The 21,347-nt window shown below is 38.8% G+C and overlaps 1 protein-coding gene across 1 annotated transcript in view; it reads left to right on the top strand.

Annotated features, from left to right (window-relative positions):
- LOC126326589 (ovarian-specific serine/threonine-protein kinase Lok-like) overlaps nt 1-7,885 on the top strand; it is a 158,880-nt gene extending 150,995 nt beyond the window's left edge. Inside the window, exon 8 of the mRNA XM_049995774.1 lies at nt 4,934-7,885. Coding sequence (XP_049851731.1) covers nt 4,934-5,059 — 126 coding nt within the window. The 3' untranslated portion in view covers nt 5,060-7,885. The remainder of the gene's footprint in view (nt 1-4,933) is intronic.
- The last annotated feature ends 13,462 nt before the right edge of the window (nt 7,886-21,347 follow it).

Below are 21,347 nucleotides of genomic sequence, written 5' to 3'. Positions count from 1 at the left end.
GTAGTCCCCGGCTAGCAGCCACTTAAGTTCCATTCTGGGAGTAGCATGGAAAATGCATTGTACCAACTCGTAATAATGCCTAACTGGAGGATAATCGCTGGATAACTAAACCGGTGATTTTATTGTGGCAGGGTTAGTAAAGTTAACCAGAGATTGAGTTTTGACAGTGGTAGGAATAGTTATAGAATTAGTGATGACAAGATCATTATAATGAGGAAGGAGAAGAAACGGGACACGACACAAATTATGGAAGAATATGATTCCAAATTTATACAAAAATTTCGTTCTGCTACTTTTTAGTCTTGCTTGAAAAACTGGTGCATATGAATGAAATGTGAAACTATTTCCTAATATAAAGCTTTTTGATTGTAGTAGGCCAGATAGGTATTTTTGTATTGGTACTTTGTGAATTATTGCCAGAACAGTCTTGCTTATTTGGTGTGTGTTAAAACTGCTGCAATATTAGAAAGGCCTATTTTGTTTTATCCAGCACACGGTGACAAATAGATGTAATCAGATCGAGAAACCACGCCAGTCTCGTGTACTGTTTGTATTAACAGCATTTTCAGTTTTAGACGACAACATTTCGATTTTTCATGTAGCAAAACGTTTGACGAACTTTGATGAGGTAATAGTTCTTTCACAGAAAGGAAATCACACCATGTAAAGCTGCAGCAATATCAGAGAGAAAAATTGCTAGGATCTAAGGATTGAAGAAACGTGTACTGTCTTGTCTGTCTCTTGTCTTTACTGGTTTTAGGTACCCTATATTTAATTTTACATCACACAGAAGAGCAAGTTATTAGCTAATAGGCAATAAAAAGTCCAGATTTTCTGAAGAGTTCTTGTTGTCCCGGTTACAAATAATCCCATCCAGTATTAATAGTGATTATTTTTATTTTTAAAAGGGGCAAGATGTCAAATCGGCCGACTAGGAGCTGGAGAGGCACTAAAGGACATTTTAATTTCCACTGTCCTAAAATAGTTTGATGGTATAACAAAATATACACATTCCACATAGCGAAATACAGTGACGTGTGGTATAAGAATGTTTTTTGAAGAGGTGTGGCACTGCACTTCGGCTCACTTACGAGCAAATAACATGTTTTGCATTTCTTTGAAGATATATATCAGGCTCATCAGAAAGATATGCACCAGAAAATTAACTTATTTCTGAAAAGCCTCCCCCCCCCTACCCCCCACAGAGCAGTCTGAGTTAGTGTGTTTACATTTTGTGATTTTTCAGTTTCCTTTTCGTTTACTGCTCTCACGTCAAATGAAAACAAGGCGAATTTCTGTGGCTGGGAGCTATCAAGTGGATTAAAATACATTCACATAATTACAGAAGGCCAAAATATGTTACTAATTTAAGATTTTATTTTATTTCCACCTTTCTGACAGTCAAGCATTAATCGCCTTGCAGAACAATAAGGTTAATTTTGTCTGCTAAAGAAATTTGACTTTCATTAATCTTTCCCACTGAGGCAGTTAATGTATTTGAAACTAAGTGTTTAATTCCACAGTATTGTCTAGTTTCAGCTGTTCACTGCATTTCAAGTGCACGGCTTCATCTTCTAGCATGTATGGTATTATGCCATAATAGAAAACCAAACATGAATACAGTACTGGTACTCCAAGAAAATGTATGTCCCAAAACCACACCGAAAAGCGTAATATCGGATCAAGGTTTATGTCATTGGGAATCTGGACATACGAATGTGCATTTTAATGCGAACTATGTATTTTAGTATTGTTCACGAAATTCCAAATCTCTTGGAGTATCCTCTGGTGTCTTGTTTCTTTTATGACATGATGTAAGAAAGATTTTTCGATGTTATAAACGTAAGAGCATACGGGCTTCCCACGTCACCGTAGCTGGGCAAGCGCGGTGACGCTTCTTGTCTGGCGCTTTTTGGCGACTGCTGAAATGAGTCCAACAGTGCAGGAAAATATTGCGAATTGTGGTTCAAAAAGCTTTGTTTTCAAAGTAAATTTGACTGTGGTTCACCTCTTACTGGATTGTCCCAACTTAACCACCCTGCAATAGACTCTTAGCTTTCCTGACTCGCTACCCCTGGTGGTAGCTGACAGTGCCTTGGCGGTTGATCTCATTTTACGGTTTCTTCATGGTGGGAGTTTTTTATCACTTTATTTTAGGTTGGGACCTAATAGGTAAGTGTTAATAAGGTTTAGTTGCTTTGGGCATCATTTCTAATCAATGTGTGGTTGCTCAACAGTGTTAAACAAATGAAGAGAGGTTTTTGAAATAATCAATGTCAATATATTGTGCACTATTTGATAAGTTATTTATTATAACTAGACATGATTTGAGGCAGACACTACTTTCAACTAGCACTTCTAGCTATGGTTAGTCTTAGCACTGTTCAATGTTTTGGTAAATCATCACTTGCTTTAACAGTGGGTAACACACAATCCTCACTGCAATCCAATCTGTTGCCGGCATGGCTGACATGAACGTGAATATTCAGCACACTATAAACTGTCTTAACACTTGTCAGTAACATTACGTATCATGATTCAGTTTTATTGAGAGTTGACCCTTGGTAGGAGAAGGGACATTCAGCCAATATAACCCTACGCATTACTCACTGGCTGACAGCTCTGCTCCGATTACTGTTGCATTCACTATTTATCTCTCATGGCACTTGACAGTAGACTCTGCCTGCCATGGACCTATGTGAGCCATATCTTTGTAAGGGATCATGGACCCCTTACGAAATGTTCTACCGAAACAGCAGCCTCTCCATGTTAATGTTTTCTTGTGTGTTTTAGAAACTATATTACAGCCAAATATATTATTAATGCTCATCTTTTATATAATAAATATCTTTTGGTTTTGATTATGTGAACAGTTAGGAATTTTTTTAACATAGCATGTTAGTTTTAACAGTGGTGAAAAGCAAAACACTAGTTTCCTATTCCCCGCATGTAAGACTGACAAACAAACCAGCAAAGACTGTGTATGCCTAGCAGATATTTTGCCCTATGTTGATAATTTTTGGGGGTGGAGAGGAAATGGGTGCCAACAGCAAAGGGAGCATGGAGAGGAAACAGTATTCACAGCTTCGGAGAGGGTAAGGAATAAGAAATGCTACGGTTAACACAATTTATTGCTGTTCACTTGTCCTGAAGACCACACACTGACAAGTCATTTGCAGCAGTGACAATACTTTCAACAAACATTTTTGAGATGCATTGTTCTAGAAAGCCATTTTCTTGTAGATTTTCAGCCTTACGTATACACTCAGTTCAGATTTCCACTGTGACATCATCAATTGCTTCCTGCAGTAAATACTGCACTTTCTTGTTCTCAATGTGCAATTTCTTGTTGCGATTGTCCCTTTCACTAAGGCCCACACATTTTCTGTGGGATTGTATTTTCAGTAGTAAGAGGGCAACCTTACAACCTTGTGGTCCATTTCTTCTATAAAGTTGTTCATATTTTCGTAAGTTGCTAATCTCGCCTGACTTCCTCCAACACTTCTGCTTTTGTGTTCAGCCTGAAATTGAAATACTTCGCTGTTAGAACCATTGTGCAAGGTCTTCCTCCTTTGTACTTAAATCATAAAATTCTCCTTTTTTTCTGGTATGATAATTGGTGTTATCCATAATGATCACACGCTATTCTAAACCACGTATTAAATCTTTAAACAAAAAAAAAGTATTTAAATGCATCACTATTCCTTTCTTCATTATAATTACTCGATTGGCACTTCTTTTTAGCCATATTCAGATGATCCTGCTCAACAGATAAGAAGTCTGTTTCCTTTGCAAGTCGGTAATTTCAACCTCCCAGTGCCTTTGAATCCTGCCAGAAGTGCTTTTTGGCATAATTTTGATTGAGCCAGATCTCACCAAGATAAATATATTGTGATGATGATTGTCTTTACTGATATGTATTTTTCTCAGAAAAATAGCTGTGGGTGCTACAATATTTCATCTCCCCATCAGAATAGATCTTCTGTCATTGTGTTTTCTGCTCATAAATCCCAAAACTTCAAAGTTCTTGCATTCAAATGGTGCCCTCTGTGGAAACAGCCTTGTCATTTAAACTATTACCTATATTTTGGCTATAGGATACTCATCACAATCATGAAATTCCAGTACAGTACAATGAAGGCGTCCTTCTGGTAATTGTCCAAATCCATGACATATCTCCTTCCACTAGTATCTTTTCTCATAGATTGAAACTCTGTTTCTTGACCACAAGTTTGCATTGCCCATAGTTCTGCAAATATTCTCTGTACAGTTCATAGTGAAACATCACATACCTTTTTCTGTTGCAGTCTGAGATGTCGATAGGATGTCACCTCTTACAGCAGTGTCCTTGAGTTTGGAGACATGTAACACCCTTTGTTGGGCTTTTATGTTAATCGTTTTAACTTGCAAACAAAAATAGCAATACTATTCGAAGAAAATCACAGCTGGCCTCAGACATTTGGTTCCATGCAGTGCAGAGACAAGCAAATGCTGTAGTGGATAGCAACAGAGCATGCCAGCAGCAGCACCAGGAACGAAGTGCCGTATTGCCACATAAACCCTGTTAATCATAGGTATTTGTTTGGCAGCCATTGCTTCTTACAATGTTACCTGAATAGCACCTGTGGTGGAAATTACATCATGACATTGTGTGAGCATAGAAACGTATACTAATCCAGATTAAATCAAAGGATGGAGGGCAAGAGGTGGGAGAACCCTTCTCAGCTCGCAATTTTGTTCCTGTGTATAGTTTACCCGTATGTTTGAGCCCTTTTTACTTGTATGTTTGAGCCCTTTGGTTCTTATTTGGGTAAAAGTTCTTATCCTGTTCTCCTTTGATCCATGTCCGTAACTGAAAGAAAAGCTTGCTAATTAAAACCTAAATTTTTCTAGCTGACTTTGGAGTATACTTAAAATATTTTTTCTGTTCTAGGATGAATTAATGCGAAAGAAAGCAGAGAATCTTATGAGAGAAGGCTTGCATGGCATCTGGCCAGATGAAAATTCTGACCCCGTTACATGTGGACCTCATCTTGCCAAGAGACCAAGGTTAGATTGATGGAATTAATTAACCTACAGTGAGAGGAAAGTACAAAAGCTACCTGTACAACAGAAGTCATAAGAGTGATATCGTACTTCGATAGCTACATGTTACCTGCATTAATTTTCATGTGTTAAAACATGTGAATACACAATTAGACATAGAAAAATCGTATGTTAAATCACAAGTGATAAGGATTGTTTGTTTATATTGCAGTTGTTTTGCATCACTTTTTGTAAGATTATTAATTTTGAAAATTTTATGTACATACATTGCTATGTCATTATTGTGACTTTGATATGCTAAATGTTTCCTTATAGGAAATTATGTACTGAGCAAAGTATTGTCAGATCTGAGGCTAGGACTTTAGAAGATAAACAGTCTCTCTCTCTCTCTCTCTCTCTCTCTCTCTCTCTCTCTCTCTCTCTCTCTCTCTCTCTCTCTGTTTCTTTCTTTTCTTTTTAATCACACCTTAACATAGTGTTTGATATACATGTTTTGCATGCTTCACTTTGCTTTTGTCATCATATATTTAATTTACCCAATTTTGTTGCACATTGGTGCTGTTTTTAATGTTTATAAGACACTTTACTTTGTATCTTCTTGCTACAGTTTGTTGTTGTCGTTACTGTAAACATTATTGTTATTTTTCTATCTTGATATTTTTGTTTTTCTCTCTTCTTTCTATGCCTCTTTGTGAAATGAACCATTTAGAAGTTCCTATTTACAAAAGCTATCGTATTTTTCGATATATGTGAAATCCTAGTGACCTGTAAATGAATGTTTTGTTTTTGGGAACTAATTTAATTTCAGAAAAAAAAGAAACAAAACTTGAAATAGCAGCCTGGATGAACCAGAATGTCAAAATAAACTCTACATATGGACTTCCGTATGCTCTGTTTTGTTCCTGTGGCCTGTCTTGTAATGCCCTTTTTTGATGAATTTTTATATTAAAAATATTAGACAACTAGCGTGTTTCAATGGTGTACCTATATTAGTACAGCTGAGATGCTGCATATTAACTGTGTTATTGCTAACTACTGTTGTTAGGAAGTTTGCTTCTGTTAATCTTACCCTCTGACATGCACCTCTTTGTTAAATAGTATAAAAATATATAAAATACTGCAGTCAATATTGCAGTTGTAGTATATTGAAACAATACTATTACATGCAATGAATTCAGAAAGCATGTAACTGATCACTTTTTGAGGTGAAACATTCAGAAGCTTCAATAATACTGAGTGGCAGCCATGTAATTATAACCTCAAGATAATTGAATTTTGTGAATAGTTCGAAAGAGAACTGTTAAATTTTAAAAACAATTTAAATGAACAAATGTATGATAGTAAGGTTGATGTGCAAAACAGTCTTTAATTTGTGATCTAATACAGTCTTATTTATAACATTTGTCACAAATTTTTGATTCTGGTATCAGCAGTTTGTATTCAGGATTACTTAAAATACATTACACACTGTCTTTTGCATTTTATACTGCAGGAGTGAGCCTTCATATTGAACACAAAGTATAATTACTTGCTGGCATACATTATGGGTCTTATAAGATCATTGTCCATTCATTATCATGCTAACAACAAAGCAACAAATGCCTAGTTTCCATAACCCCAATTGTTTTAATTCTGCCATGCTGAAAACAAATGCATTACGTTTATTCACTACATTAATTTATGAAGCATGTCAACATGCCGCATGTTTGCCATTTAGAATTTATGGCAGTTCAGCAAGTTGCCTCACAACCATCTGAAGAAAAGCACCATCAGTAGAGCAAATGAAGTCCTTTTTTCCTGCTGCAAGCATCATGGGAATGAGAGTTTACTGGATTAGAAACAAGAAACTAGCAGCCTGCCGTGGCTTCGCATGAGTAGCACCAAGTACTTTTGGCCATATGACCTGTCTGGTATAGCTGTAATAAATTATGTACAGAAACCTTCCTCTTGAATCAGTGTACCTGTTTTTGAACACTGTATCGAAATCTCTACAATATTTCCTGAGATTAGCACTCATATAGACAGTTTAATTTATATTTGTAGATGGCTGTCTCAGTTACAGTCCCCAGGATTGCTGAACATTATGTATATTATGTACATTTACTCAGTTTAGTATGTTTTGCTAGTTGTTTCAAAGAATGACATGTTATCACTATTTTAACATATATTTTTGTAAATCCTGGATTTTCCATTGTTTGATTACATATATTTTTGAAGGATATTATGTATATGGTAAATAATATGAGCACCGAGATGAGGAATGAAGTTAATCAGTGTAGCGCTTTCACATTTAAATTCCAGTGTATTCTGTAAAAAGTGATATGAATGCAGATTTATTACTTAAAATATTTTGCTATAGATGTTTGAAATTTAATGTTCAATGCATTGTCCGTAACACCAGCGACAAAATGAACAAGAATGATTGTCATCATAAAATTCCTTATGTTATTTTGCAAATTGCTTGTAATTTTTATTAGTTATATTGAAGCAAACCAAATGGGTCTGACTATTATTGTAATTTTGTTTGACTAACATGATTCATTTAATGCTATGGATGAAGAGTCTGTTGTGCTATGGGTGAAGAGTCTTGTGAGGGAGCCTTTTTTTGTGATAATATGACATTTCATGCAGAATGTGTCATAAATCTCCAGAAGTGTGGTCGACTTTGATGTGTTAATAATCGAAAGAGTTCTCATTGTTACATAGTATGATTCTTGCTAGAACATGAAGTTATGACTATCTATCTGAATTGTCTATGGAGAGCTGTTCAGTAAGTACAGTTGTTTTGCAGCCACTGTCTTGTAGCCGACTGTTCAAATAAAAATTGAAGGTAGAGTTATGTTTGCAAATTGACTGATTGTTAATAAGTTACTTTCTAATTCAATTTTAACGGCAGGCCTTAGGTATCTCACAATCACAGAGAATTTCTATTCATGTTTGGTAATCATCCCATGTTACACTCAAATTCTGACTTCTGGGGGTCTTACTTTATTTGTTACTCTTTTTCTTTTGACATCCTCCTTGTTTTCATGTCCTTGGTGAGTGACTACCCTGTGAATACATTTTACCCCCCCCCCTTTCTCCCTCCCCCTCAGTCTTAGTCGTATCTGTACATATCTACAGGATGTGAATTGATGCTATATTGTGTCTTAAGCATGATGTTTATTTGTCATTGATGGTATATAAATCTTTTTGTGTGGAGGATGGAAGTAATTATCGACTTAAATTATTTCTTCATTGCGAATGGAATAACATGAATAAGATCTCACTCACTTAATGAATAAGACAGTGTAGCTGGTACATGCAAAACGCTTCCTGTTTTTAATTTCAAATGTTGCTTTGTATGCAAGTAATTGAATTCAAAATCATTGTTACATAGTGCATAAAACCTATGTAACTGTAATAATAGACCTGTATACATAACAATAAAAGATACAGTGCCTACATGCTAGTAGAAAACAGTTTTCATTCAAAATTTGATATAACATTGCTGGAGTCTTATTGTGATAAAATTATTTAAAAGCAGTCTTGCTCTCAGCAGAAGTTAACTTCTGACTGGTTTCGGCCTTTTAATTATAGGTCACCATCAGAGGTAGCACTGTAATAACAAAAGTAGGAGTACTACATTACATGGAGAAGCCAATGTTGTGAAAGTATTTGTATCATTACCCATCTGGATGATGGCTAAACAACCACAAGTTATATAGGGTAGAGAGAGGGCACTCTGGAGCTTAAGGCATTGCTGTTGGCCAATGGGGAGCAACTTACATATCATTTGAGTCTATAGTAGCTATAGAACTTGAACATATCCCTTTGAGCATCTGGACTTCAGTTAATGAATTACACTAGTTTGGCATGCATTTTATGAACCATAAATGAATATAAACTCTTTTCTTGGTTACTTAAATTTAAAAGATGAATACTGAAGAATGAAGATTCAAAAGATATGTAAGTTGTTCCCCATTGGCTCTGGAGTGCCTTCTCTCTACCCTGTATAACTTGTGGCTGCTTAGCCATTAGTTTCAGTGACTGAGGCATCCACAGCAGGTCCGGTGCCATCGCCATCATCCAGATGGGTAATGATACATCAGAGCATACTTTTACGACACTGGCTTCTCTATGTAATATAGCATGGTTAATTTTGTTATTATGGTGCAAACTCTGATGATGGCAATTGAATATATGAGCTACCTGATCTTGAACTTAATCCTTTGAGCATACGTCTGTGCAGAAAATTATTACTAGCATGAATGGCTTGTCTAAATTTGAATGTTTTTATTGAAATAAAGAATGTTAGGTGAGAAATCAAACATTTTTGAACCTGACTGTCTTGATTGTCAATTTGGTGTCCAATAAATTAGTTTCTAGGGGCTTAAACAATTTTAAATAATTATTTTAAATATAAAAATTCTTTAGCTTCCATCATTAGAATTGACATTGTTGAAGTTAATTTTCATTTAAAACATGTCTTGTCGCTGATAAGTTTTCAGATCAGGAGTTCCATTATTGAGACAAATGAGTCTAACTCAATACACATTTTCTACCTACCTACTGACCAGCAGGAACATTATTCCATGAATGTGCAACTAGGACTGAGTGTGCCATTGTTCACAGCACCTAATGGGACTAGCGTAGAAAAGCGCTTGCAAAATGTTGACTACAGATTTATCACATCTACATAACAACATACAGGACACGAGTTGTGAGGAATGCTTTTAGGTATTGGTTCATGAAATTTTGATTTGCCAAAATTTTATATGTTAAATATTTCACCAACAAAGTGTAATGAAGTATAAATGGTGGTGTCGACATGTTAGACCTCGTAGCTACAAAACAATGCAGAGCAGAATGTTAGGATAGATACAGGGATCAGTGACCACAAGGTTAAATAGTGAGACAGTACCATCGTAACATATTTGGTCTTCCCTCTCATATTTTACATGAATTTGACTTCTTAACATTTTCGCATAAACAAAACAAAGCACATTGGTGTGGTGTGAGAGAAAATAACACTGGTCCAAACTCTAGACCACAAGATACAACCTGTAACAGGAGTGTGGGGATCTAGTGCTTAGCAGACCTACCTTTTTGGTTTTGCAACTTTGAAATCCAACCGCACCATCTACACCTGTCACATTTACCTGATGTATCCAGAGGACAGCATGCTACTCACCAGCCTGTGAATTCTGAATACGAATGTAGTATAAAAAATGATTCTCTAGGGAAGTTCTTAGCCTCATAAATAAATCACAGAGAAATCTAGTAAAACCTTGATACATTGCCGAGACCCAGTGTCCAGTTTCGTTGGTGTACATTCCACACAGTAAAGGTCCTGCTGGTTCTCACTGATTCACTGTGTGCTTGCAAATTTAACTTTTGCCTCTCAGCCTGAAACTTCCAGTACACAGGAAACATTACTTGCACCAGAATGCACAATAATAATCTTCAAGTAATCAACCCTGTTTCAAACTGAAACTTCACCTGCCGTGCAGGTCTACCCAACACACCACCAGGATGTTTTAGGAAATGCTGGAGCTTTCTCAACAAATAACAAACTAACAGAAATCTATTCCCGCTACAACCAAATGGTAATCTGTGATGCCAAATAAAGGCAACCAACGTTCCTGGATGTATTGTAGTAATGGCATTATGACTGACAAGGTTTGTACATTGTATCATCTAGTCTGTGAATTTGTCACCAGTCAAAAATACATAAAATCGGTTGTAAGTATTTTTGACTGGTGACAAATTCATTTTGTACTTGCTGTGACTTGCAGACACATTATGTATCTAATATGCACAAATACAAAGTGTATTTTGCCATAACTGCTGAATTGTTTCTCAGTATGTCCATTTGCTTCAGGCTCCTTGCACGTTCTCTTTGGACAATGATGCATCATTCTCACTGCTGCCCAACAGTGATGAAAAAGTCACACTATTACTTTTAATAATTGTTAATGTTTTTGATATTAGAATACTATCCATCGATAGTTCCAAGTGACACCCTTGAAGAATGATATCTGCCAAAATTTTATGTCTCATAATTTTTCTCATCCATATCTTTATCAGGCCCTACTTTGTCCCTGACTTTTTATATTACTTTGAACTCATCCACCTGTTTGGAAAGAAGAAATGCCCACTGTTTTTAAACTGTTCAGTATTTTTGTGTTGTTGTTGTTGTTGTTGTACTGGTGTTAAGTTCTGAGACTGGTTTGATGCAGCTCTCCATGCTAATGTATCCTGTGCAAGCTCCTTCATCTCACAGTACTTACTCCAACCTACATCCTTCTGAATCTGCTTAGTGTATTCATCTCTTGGTCTCCCTCTATGATTATTACCCTCCACGCTGCCCTCCAATGCTAAATTTGTGATCCCTTGATGCCTCAAAACATGTCCTACTAACCGATCCCTTCTTCTAGTCAAGTTGTGCCACAAACTTCTCTTCTCCCCAATCCTATTCAATACCTCCTCATTAGTTACGTGATCTATCCACCTTATCTTCAGCATTCTTCTGTAGCACCACATTTCGAAAGCTTCTATTCTCTTCTTGTCCAAACTAGTTATCGTCCATGTTACACTTCCATACATGGCTACACTCCAAACAAATACTTTCATAAACGACTTCCTGATACATAAATCTATATTCAATGTTAACAAATTTCTCTTCTTGAGAAACGCTTTCTTTGCCATTGCCAGTCTACATTTTATATCCTCTCTACTTCGACCATCATCAGTTATTTTACTTCCTAAATAGCAAAACTCCTTACTACTTTAAGTGTCTCATTGCCTAATTAAATTCCCTCAGCATCACCTGATTTAATTTGACTACATTCCATTATCCTCATTTTGCTTTTGTTGATGTTAATCATATATTCTCCTTTCAAGACACTGTCCATTCCGTTTAACTGCTCTTACAAGTCCTTTGCCGTCTCTTGACAATATTACATTGTCATTAGCGAACCTCAACGTTTTTATTTCTTCTTCATGGATTTTAGTACCTACTCCAAATTTTTCTTTTGTTTCCTTCACAGATTGAATAACATCGGGGAGAGGCTACAACCCTGTCTCGCTCCCTTCTTATAACTGCCATTTGGTTTCTGTACAAATTGTAAATAGCCTTTCGCTCTCTGTATTTTAGCCCTGCCACCTTCAGAATTCGAAAAAGAGTATTCCAGTCAACATTGTCAAAAGCTTTCTCTAAGTCTACAAATGCTAGAAACGTAGGTTTGCCTTTCCTTAATCTAGCTTCTAAGATAAGTCGTAGGCTCAGTATTGCCTCACGTGTCCCAACATTTCTATGGAATCCAAACTGATCTTCCCCGAGGTCGACTTCTACTAGTTTTTCCATTCGTCTGTACAGAATTCGCGTAAGTATTTTGCGGCCATGACTTATTAAACTGATAGTTCGGTAATTTTCACATTTGTCAACACCTGCTTTCTTTGGGATTGGAATTATTATATTCTTCTTGAAGTCTGAGGGTATTTTGCCTGTCTCATACATCTTGCTCACCAGATGGTAGAGTTTTGTCAGGACTGGCTCTCCCAAGGCTGTCAGTAGTCCTAATGGAATGTTGTATGCTCTTGGGGCCCTGTTTCGGCTCAGGTCTTTCAGTGCTCTGTCAAACTCTTCACACAGTATCATATCTTCCATTTCATCTTCATCTACATCCTCTTCCATTTCCATCATATTGTCCTCAAGTACATCGAGCTTGTATAGACCCTCTATATACTTCTTCCACCTTTCTGCTTTCCCTTCTTTACTTAGAACTGGGTTTCCATCTGAGCTCTTCATATTCATACAAGTGGCTCTCTTTTCTCCAAAGGTCTCTTTAATTTTCCTGTAGGCTGTATCTATCTTACGCCTAATGAGATAAGCCTCTACATCCTTACATTTGTCCTCTAGCCATGCCTGCTTAGCCATTTTGCACTTCCTGTCGATCTCATTTTTGAGACGTTTGTATTCCATTTTGCCTGCTTCATTTACTGCATTTTTATATTTTCTCCTTTCATCAGTTAAATTCAATATCTCTTCTGTTACCTACTTGATCCTCTGCTGCCTTCACTACTTCATCTCTCAGAGCTACCCATTCGTCTTCTACTGTATTTCTTTCCCCGATTCCTGTTAATTGTTCCCTTATGCTCTCCCTGAAACTCTGTACGACCTCTGGTTCTTTTAGTTTATCCATGTCCCATGTCCTTAAATTCCCACCTTTTTGCAATTTCTTCAGTTTTAATCTACAGTTCATAGCCAATAAACTGTGGTCAGAGTCCACATCTGCCCCTGGAAATGTCCTACAATTTAAAACCTGGTTCCTAAATCTCTGTCTTACCATTATATAATCTATCTGATACCTTTTAGTATCTCCAGGATTCTTCCATGTATACAACCTTCTTTTATGATTCTTGAACCAAGTGTTAGCTATGATTAAGTTATGCTCTCTGCAAAATTCTACCAGACGGCTTCCTCTTTAATTTCTTACCCCCAATCCATATTCACCTACTATGTTTCCTTCTCTCCCTTTTCCTACACTCGAATTCCAGTCACCCATGACTATTAAATTTTCGTCTCTCTTCACTACCTGAATAATTTCTTTTATTTCATCATACATTTCTTCAATTTCTTCATCATCTGAAGAGCTTGTTGGCATATAAACTTGTACTACTGTAGTAGGCGTGGGCTACTGTATCTTGGCCACTGTAATACGTTCACTATTCTATTTGTAGTAGCTTACCCACATTCCTATTTTTTTTTATTCATTATTAAACCTACTCCTGCATTACCCCTATTTGATTTTGTATTTATAACCCTGTATTCACCTGACCAAAAGTCTTGTTCCTCCTGCCACCGAACCTCACTAATTCCCACTATACGTAACTTTAACCTATCCATTTCCCTTTTTAAATTTTCTAATCTACCTGCCTGATTAAGGGATCTGACATTCCGTGCTCCAATCCGTAGAATGCCAGTTTTCGTTCTCCTGATAATGACGTCCTCTTGAGTAGTCCCCACCCGGAGATCCGAATGGGGGACTATTTTTGTGTAGGGCATGGTTTCTCTCCATCCGCTAGCTGTCAAACCTTCAGAAGACAGTGGCTTCACCCATGCCCTAATGACATGCGTTATCTCCGCCACCACCACTCACTCTGCGATAATGGTGCAGCCCATTTGCTTCTGTGACATGTGAATTAAGATTGCTCCTCTGAATTAAAACATCAATATTTTGTGATGCATTACTCGGATCATGTTGCGGTTTTCACCATCATTATTATAAAAAAATTCGCTTTATGGCTACATTGCTTTTACTTAGTTTTTCTTTAACTATTTTAGTTTACCCAGTAAATAAAATAGAAAGAAACTTCCACATGGGAAAAATATATTAAAAACAAAGATTCCAAGACTTACCAAGCGGGAAAGCGCCGGCAGACAGGCACATGAACAAAACACACACACAGAATTACAAGCTTTCGCAACTGGCAGTTGCTTCGTCAGAGGGAAGGAGAGGGAAAAATGAAAGGCTGTGGGTTTTAAGGGAGAGGGTAAGGAGTCATTCCAATCCCGGGAGCAGAAAGACTTCCCTTAGGGGAAAAAAAGGACAGGTGTACGCTAGCGCGCGCGCACACACACACACACACACACACATATCCATCCTAAGGGACGTCTTTCCGCTCCCGGGATTGGAATGACTCCTTACCCTCTCCCTTAAAACCCACATCCTTTCGTTTTTCCCTCTCCTTCCCTCTTTCCTGACGAAGCAACTGCCAGTTGCGAAAGCTCGTAATTCTGTTTGTGTGTTTTGTTCATGTGCCTGTCTGCCGGCGCTTTCCCGCTTGGTAAGTCTTGGAATCTTTGTTTTTAATATATTTAGTTTACCCAGTCATACACATAGAGTATAATGAGCATGGACACTGCCACATCTTCCCCGCCCCACCCCCAATGTTTTCAAAACTTCTATGAATTTTAAAAGAACATTACTACAACTTTCTTTTTTTATTATTTAGTTATGCAGATGAATTTAATGTCCATCATTATTTTCCTGCACTATAAATTTTTCTACACATTACAGCCTCTGAGTCTGACCTTTTCATCTACTTTACCAGTTCACCTTAAAAATACCTGTAGCTTTCAGTTTATTCCAGGGTGTATACGTGGACGAGGAAAAAAAAAATTCCCGGTTAAAAATACACTTTCTCCCAGATGAAAAATACACTTTTACCATGTTAAGTAACAGTATACCTTTCCTCAGAACTGTGAAACTTATCAATCCTTTCAACGGTTGTGGTTTTATACACCGGCATAGAATTTCACGGCCCTTTAGAGAACGAAACTCATGGGGGAGGAAAAAAAAAAAAAAACACGTTTTGGCAAGATGTCTGATGTGCAGCAACATGTACACTGCATATTTTCGTATCATGAAAGTGCACAGAGTTCATCTTCTGTAAAAGGAAATTTACTTTATTTGAAAATAATGCTTTTCAAACAACCATTCGGAAAGTTTCCCGCTACCTTTCAAATACGTTTCAGCAGTTGCTCGAGATGACGGGTGTCGCCGCGCTTGTGCAGCTACGGTGGCGCAGGGAGTCCATACGTTCGTACATGTAAGACATTAAAAGATCTTACATATGTCATAAAAGAAACAAGACATTAGCGGATACTCCAAGAGCATGGGAATTTTATGAACCATACTAAAGGCATAATTCGGTTGAAAGTGCTCATTCGAATGTCCAGATTCAGATGTAAATTTTCTTGGAGTACCAGTACCGTATTTTAGCCTTCCGTGATTGTGAATGAATTTTAATTCACTTGATTGCTGCCGAACACAGAAATCCGTTTTGTTTTCATTTGACGAGAGAGCAGTAGACGTAGATGGAACAACAAAATCACCTCCCCACTAAAACTCAGGCTGCTCTGTGCATCAGGTCCAGATCTACGATATTTCTGAACTGAGGCAATATGAGATAGTGGCATTCCCCCTGAGCTTAAACACTGTGGCCTTCTGCCTTTAAAAATTATGGTAATATATTCTAAAATTTTGGAAATTGATTGTGGCCCTCAGCCATTTGTATTGCACCTTGTGTATGTTGTTTTTTGAATTATTGTATTGCTATCTTAATTGGATTCTTATCTTGTTAAGATTTCTTGTTGGAGGCCTTCAGCCATGAAAGAATTGCTAAATTGCAATAAACGACAATGAGAAGCAGAAACTGACTTCAACCCTTGGCCCTTTCCACAAACCTATTACTTGTTCTGCCCAGCGGGCTTCTCACCCCGACTAGAGTATTTGAGGTAGGATGCCAAAAATTTAAAAAATCGCCTTTTCAAAAATATCTTCATTTTGTAGCACACGTCCTTCTGAAGATGTCTGATACATAAAACATATATGTTCAACGGAACGTAAGACATGTTATATGGTCTAAATGTGCCAAACTGCAGTGCCATGCCTCCTCACAGCATTCTTCCATCACACGTCTGTATTTCGCTCTGTGGAATTCAAACGTGTAATATTTTGTAATGGATGTCATCAAACTACACTCCTGGAAATGGAAAAAAGAACACATTGACACTGGTGTGTCAGACCCACCATACTTGCTCCGGACACTGCGAGAGGGCTGTACAAGCAATGATCACACGCACGGCACAGCGGACACACCAGGAACCGCGGTGTTGGCCGTCGAATGGCGCTAGCTGCGCAGCATTTGTGCACCGCCGCCGTCAGTGTCAGCCAGTTTGCCGTGGCATACGGAGCTCCATCGCAGTCTTTAACACTGGTAGCATGCCGCGACAGCGTGGACATGAACCGTATGTGCAGCTGACGGACTTTGAGCGAGGGCGTATAGTGGGCATGCGGGAGGCCGGGTGGACGTACCGCCGAATTGCTCAAGACGTGGGGCGTGAGGTCTCCACAGTACATCGATGTTGTCGCCAGTGGTCGGCGGAAGGTGCACGTGCCCGTCGACCTGGGACCGGACCGCAGCGACGCACGGATGCACGCCAAGACCGTAGGGTCCTACGCAGTGCCGTAGGGGACCGCACCGCCACTTCCCAGCAACTTAGGGACATTGTTGCTCCTGGGGTATCGGCGAGGACCATTCGCAACCGTCTCCATGAAGCTGGGCTACGGTCCCGGACACCGTTAGGCCGTCTTCCGCTCACGCCCCAACATCGTGCAGCCCGCCTCCAGTGGTGTCGCGACAGGCGTGAATGGAGGGACGAATGGAGACGTGTCGTCTTCAGCGATGAGAGTCGCTTCTGCCTTGGTGCCAATGATGGTCGTATGCGTGTTTGGCGCCGTGCAGGTGAGCGCCACAATCAGGACTGCATACGACCGAGGCACACAGGGCCAACACCCGGCATCACGGTGTAGGGAGCGATCTCCTACACTGGCCGTACACCTCTGGTGATCGTCGAGGGGACACTGAATAGTGCACGGTACATCCAAACCGTCATCGAACCCATCGTTCTACCATTCCTAGACCGGCAAGGGAACTTGCTTTTCCAACAGGACAATGCACGTCCGCATGTATCCCGTGCCACCCAACGTGCTCTAGAAGGTGTAAGTCAACTACCCTGGCCAGCAAGATCTCCGGATCTGTCCCCCATTGAGCATGTTTGGGACTGGATGAAGCGTCATCTCACACGGTCTGCACGTCCAGCACGAACGCTGGTCCAACTGAGGCGGAGGAGGAAATGGCATGGCAAGCCGTTCCACAGGACTACATCCAGCATCTCTACAATCGTCTCCATGGGAGAATAGCAGCCTGCATTGCTGCGAAAGGTGGATATACACCGTACTAGTGCCGACATTGTGCATGCTCTGTTGCCTGTGGTTCTGTCAGTGTGATCATGTATCTGACCCCAGGAATGTGTCAATAAAGTTTCCCCTTCCTGGGACAATGAATTCACGGTGTTCTTATTTCAATTTCCAGGAGTGTATATTCAGGCCAGTGGAAATTAAAATGTCCTGTGGCGCCTCTCGTGCCCCCTGTCGGCCGGTTTGACATCCTGTCCCTCTTAAAATAATAAACTCGCAATTAATACTGGATGGGATTATTTGTAACCGGAAGAACAATAATTCCTTAAAAAATTTGCACTCTTTATTGCCTATTAGCTAATAACTTGCAGTTTTGTGTGATATAAAATGAAATATAGGATACATAAAACCAGTAAAGATAGGAGACAACCAAGACAGTACAAGTTTCTTCAATCCTTAAGTCATAGCATTTTTTTTCTTTATAATCTTGCTACAACTTTACGTGGCGTGCTTTTCTTTCTAGCAAAGAATCGATTATCTCATCAAAGTTCGTCAACGTTTTGCTACATGAAAAACCGAAATGTTGTCTAATACTAGAAAAGCTGTTAATACAAATAGTACCCAAGACTGGTGTGGCCTCTCGATCTGATTACGTGTATTTTGTCACTGTCTGCTAGATAAAACGTAATAGGCCTGCCCAATATTCCAGCAATTGTTACATAAACCAAATAAATGAGACTGTTTTAACACAAATGGTCATTTTTATAACACGACAGAATATAATTCACGAAATACCAACATCAAATGCCTATTACGGCTACTACAAGCAAAAAGTTTTATGTTAGGTAATAGTTTCACATTTCGTTCATACTCTCTAGCTTTTGAACCATGAGATCGAAAAGTAGTAGTACAAAAATTTATATAAATTTGGAATCGTCATATTCTTCCGTAATTTGTGGGAGTCCCCGTTTCTTCTCCTTCCTCGTTCTAACAAACAATCTTCTCATCACTAATTCTGTAACTATTCCTGCCGCTGTCAAAATTTATTCTCTGGTTAACTTCACAAACCCTGCCACAGTCACCGGTTAGGCGTTATTACGTGTTCGTACAACGCGTCTTCCGCGCTACTTCCAGAATAGAACTTAAATGGGTGCAAGCCGGAGGCAGTATCTGGCCCTTAGTAGTGTAGCCGGCTGGCCAAAAATTTTCTGTCGAAATTTCATTTTCTTGGATCACTGAGAAGACAATATGTAATCTTGGTTGCCTGTTATTCCTGTTAGTGGTTTATTTCCACTCTGGTAGTCTGAATGTATGAAATTCGCTATTAATTACGTGTGCATAAAATTACATTGCAATGTCAAAGAAGTCGACACCGTGTATTGCACGTAGACCCGTCCCCTTTTGTTTGCAGGAAAGTTTATTTCTAGATATGATCTGGCAGAGACAACACGTACACTATGCACGCATTCAAAAATCAACTTACGATTCATTCAGAAATCAGTATAGAATTTGATCAAAAATGTTCAAAAACCAACAGAGATGGTTCAAAATCATATGAGTAATCGACAGACCAACGTGCGCTGGATTCTAGGCGCTTTGTGAAACAAGGTCTTTTTACTCAATAATATGAATTTGGCGCCCCTCCCTACCCCGGAACTGACAGCCGGGGCAGGTACCCCGGTTTGCCCCGGCCCCCTTGTTCCGCGCCTGTTGGGCATACGTGAATCTGGCAGCTTAGGCGCACCAGTAAATTTTTATCGGGTAGCATCTGGCTGCTTGCTGTTACTGCTTATACAGCTAACTGCCACACTTCTGTAGCCAAAAGCGGGAGAAGGTACTAATCATAGGCGACTCACCTGTTTTTGCGCATAAGCTCGCTCGCAACCGCTCAAACGAATCTAATGTAAACAGTTGCGACGTTACGTTCATCGGGGACAATCTGTTGTTATGAAACACTGCATAGTCTTCCTAAAGCCTTTGACACATTTTGCTGTTGGCAGACGCTTGTATGAGCACTGTGTTTTGTTCTTGTATATGGTGAATTTCCTGTGCAACTTAAGTTTTACTTTCGTTTTTTTTTCTCGTTCGTATTTTATTGTTGCATTATTATTCTGCAGTAGCGAGATACAGTAATATTCTTTGTTAGAGTATTCGTTCTTACCAGTCAAAATTACAAAAATTTAACTTAAAACTAAAACAGTGAAAAATTCCCTGGGTTTTGTCGGTTTTCTCCTGCATGAAAAAATTCCCGGGTTTTTCCCGGATCTCCCGGTTGTCCCGGGTCGTATACACCCTGTTATTCGGAATTACTTCGTCACCCAATCTACTACATCAAATAGACCTCACCACACTATTTCTCACATTAGTGTTGAAACAGTAATCGAAAGGACGTGGAATAAGTGACACTTACTCTCAACCTTGAAGACTACTATACAAAGGTCCAAGGAGGCTACTGCTACAGTTCACATTGTGGTGACATTGCCTTCTTCCTCGACATTCCTGTTGTGTGCGCTAACTGCTACCCCTTCGCCGCCTTTCTCAGCTGTAGGTGAGCTGTACAATTCTCAGATGTTAGGCCATGCATTAGTGTCTGAAAGCTACCAATTGTCTTACCTCGCAAAAAGAACTGTCGAGCGGAACCCCAAGTTTTCTGTTAGATTTACTACATTTTGAGCAAATAATTCCTGTATACCTTTCCTCATGATAAGGAAAATTTCAAACTTCATATTACTACACATGCAGGTTCTTTCAAATCACGGCTGCCCTTCACGATTGTATCAACTGACTGAATATCACACTTTCTTATATTCTTTTTAGTTTTTGGGTAATTTGTAGATGTTCATATGCTTACATCACGTAATTTAACTTCTTGGTTACTCACTTAGTCTTTTTCACTTTTACAAGCTTATAGCTAATCGTAAAAGAAACATTTACAACTGTACTGGCGCTTTGTACCACTCAACCTACTATTTACCCAAATATGACATGCAGATGTCTTGTACTTATTCTGGTGCTTTACTCTTCCCAGTCTTTGTTTGTTATGTTGAAGAACTTGTTTGTCTGTTCTAACCAGCAATCATCCACTTTGACATAACATTCTCTCTTGCCTATATACTCCACACTTCTGACTGTAACTTCTGTTACAAGCTAAATTCTTTTTAACTCCTTACTCATTGAACCCCTTTGAATTATCCACCAAAACCACTATTCATACATAGACATTTCGCAGCATTGCTTCCCATATTCTGGCTTCCCCAGGGTTACATACCATCTTTACCTTTGTCAGATCTCGTTACATGCTTTATATTTCACAACTTACATGGCTCTACTTGGCGTATTCTATGTTTCTCCTGTGACCTTCACAACCTCTTACAACCCCTCTGGTTACTTCAAATTTTCTTTTGCCATTTATACTATTTCTCTGCCCTGTATTTCTTGAAACTTCACGGCTTCTTGAACATTTTCTACAAAGACAAATACTGATAGATAAAGCCAGAAAGGAAGAAAATAGAGCAGGGAAAAGAAGAATTGTTCTACACAGCTCATGTGCAC

Source organism: Schistocerca gregaria, chromosome 1, assembly GCF_023897955.1.
Source record: "Schistocerca gregaria isolate iqSchGreg1 chromosome 1, iqSchGreg1.2, whole genome shotgun sequence".
Lineage (NCBI taxonomy): Eukaryota > Metazoa > Arthropoda > Insecta > Orthoptera > Acrididae > Schistocerca > Schistocerca gregaria.
Note: the sequence above shows the minus strand (reverse complement) of the source record. Positions and strands in the feature narration are given on the sequence as shown.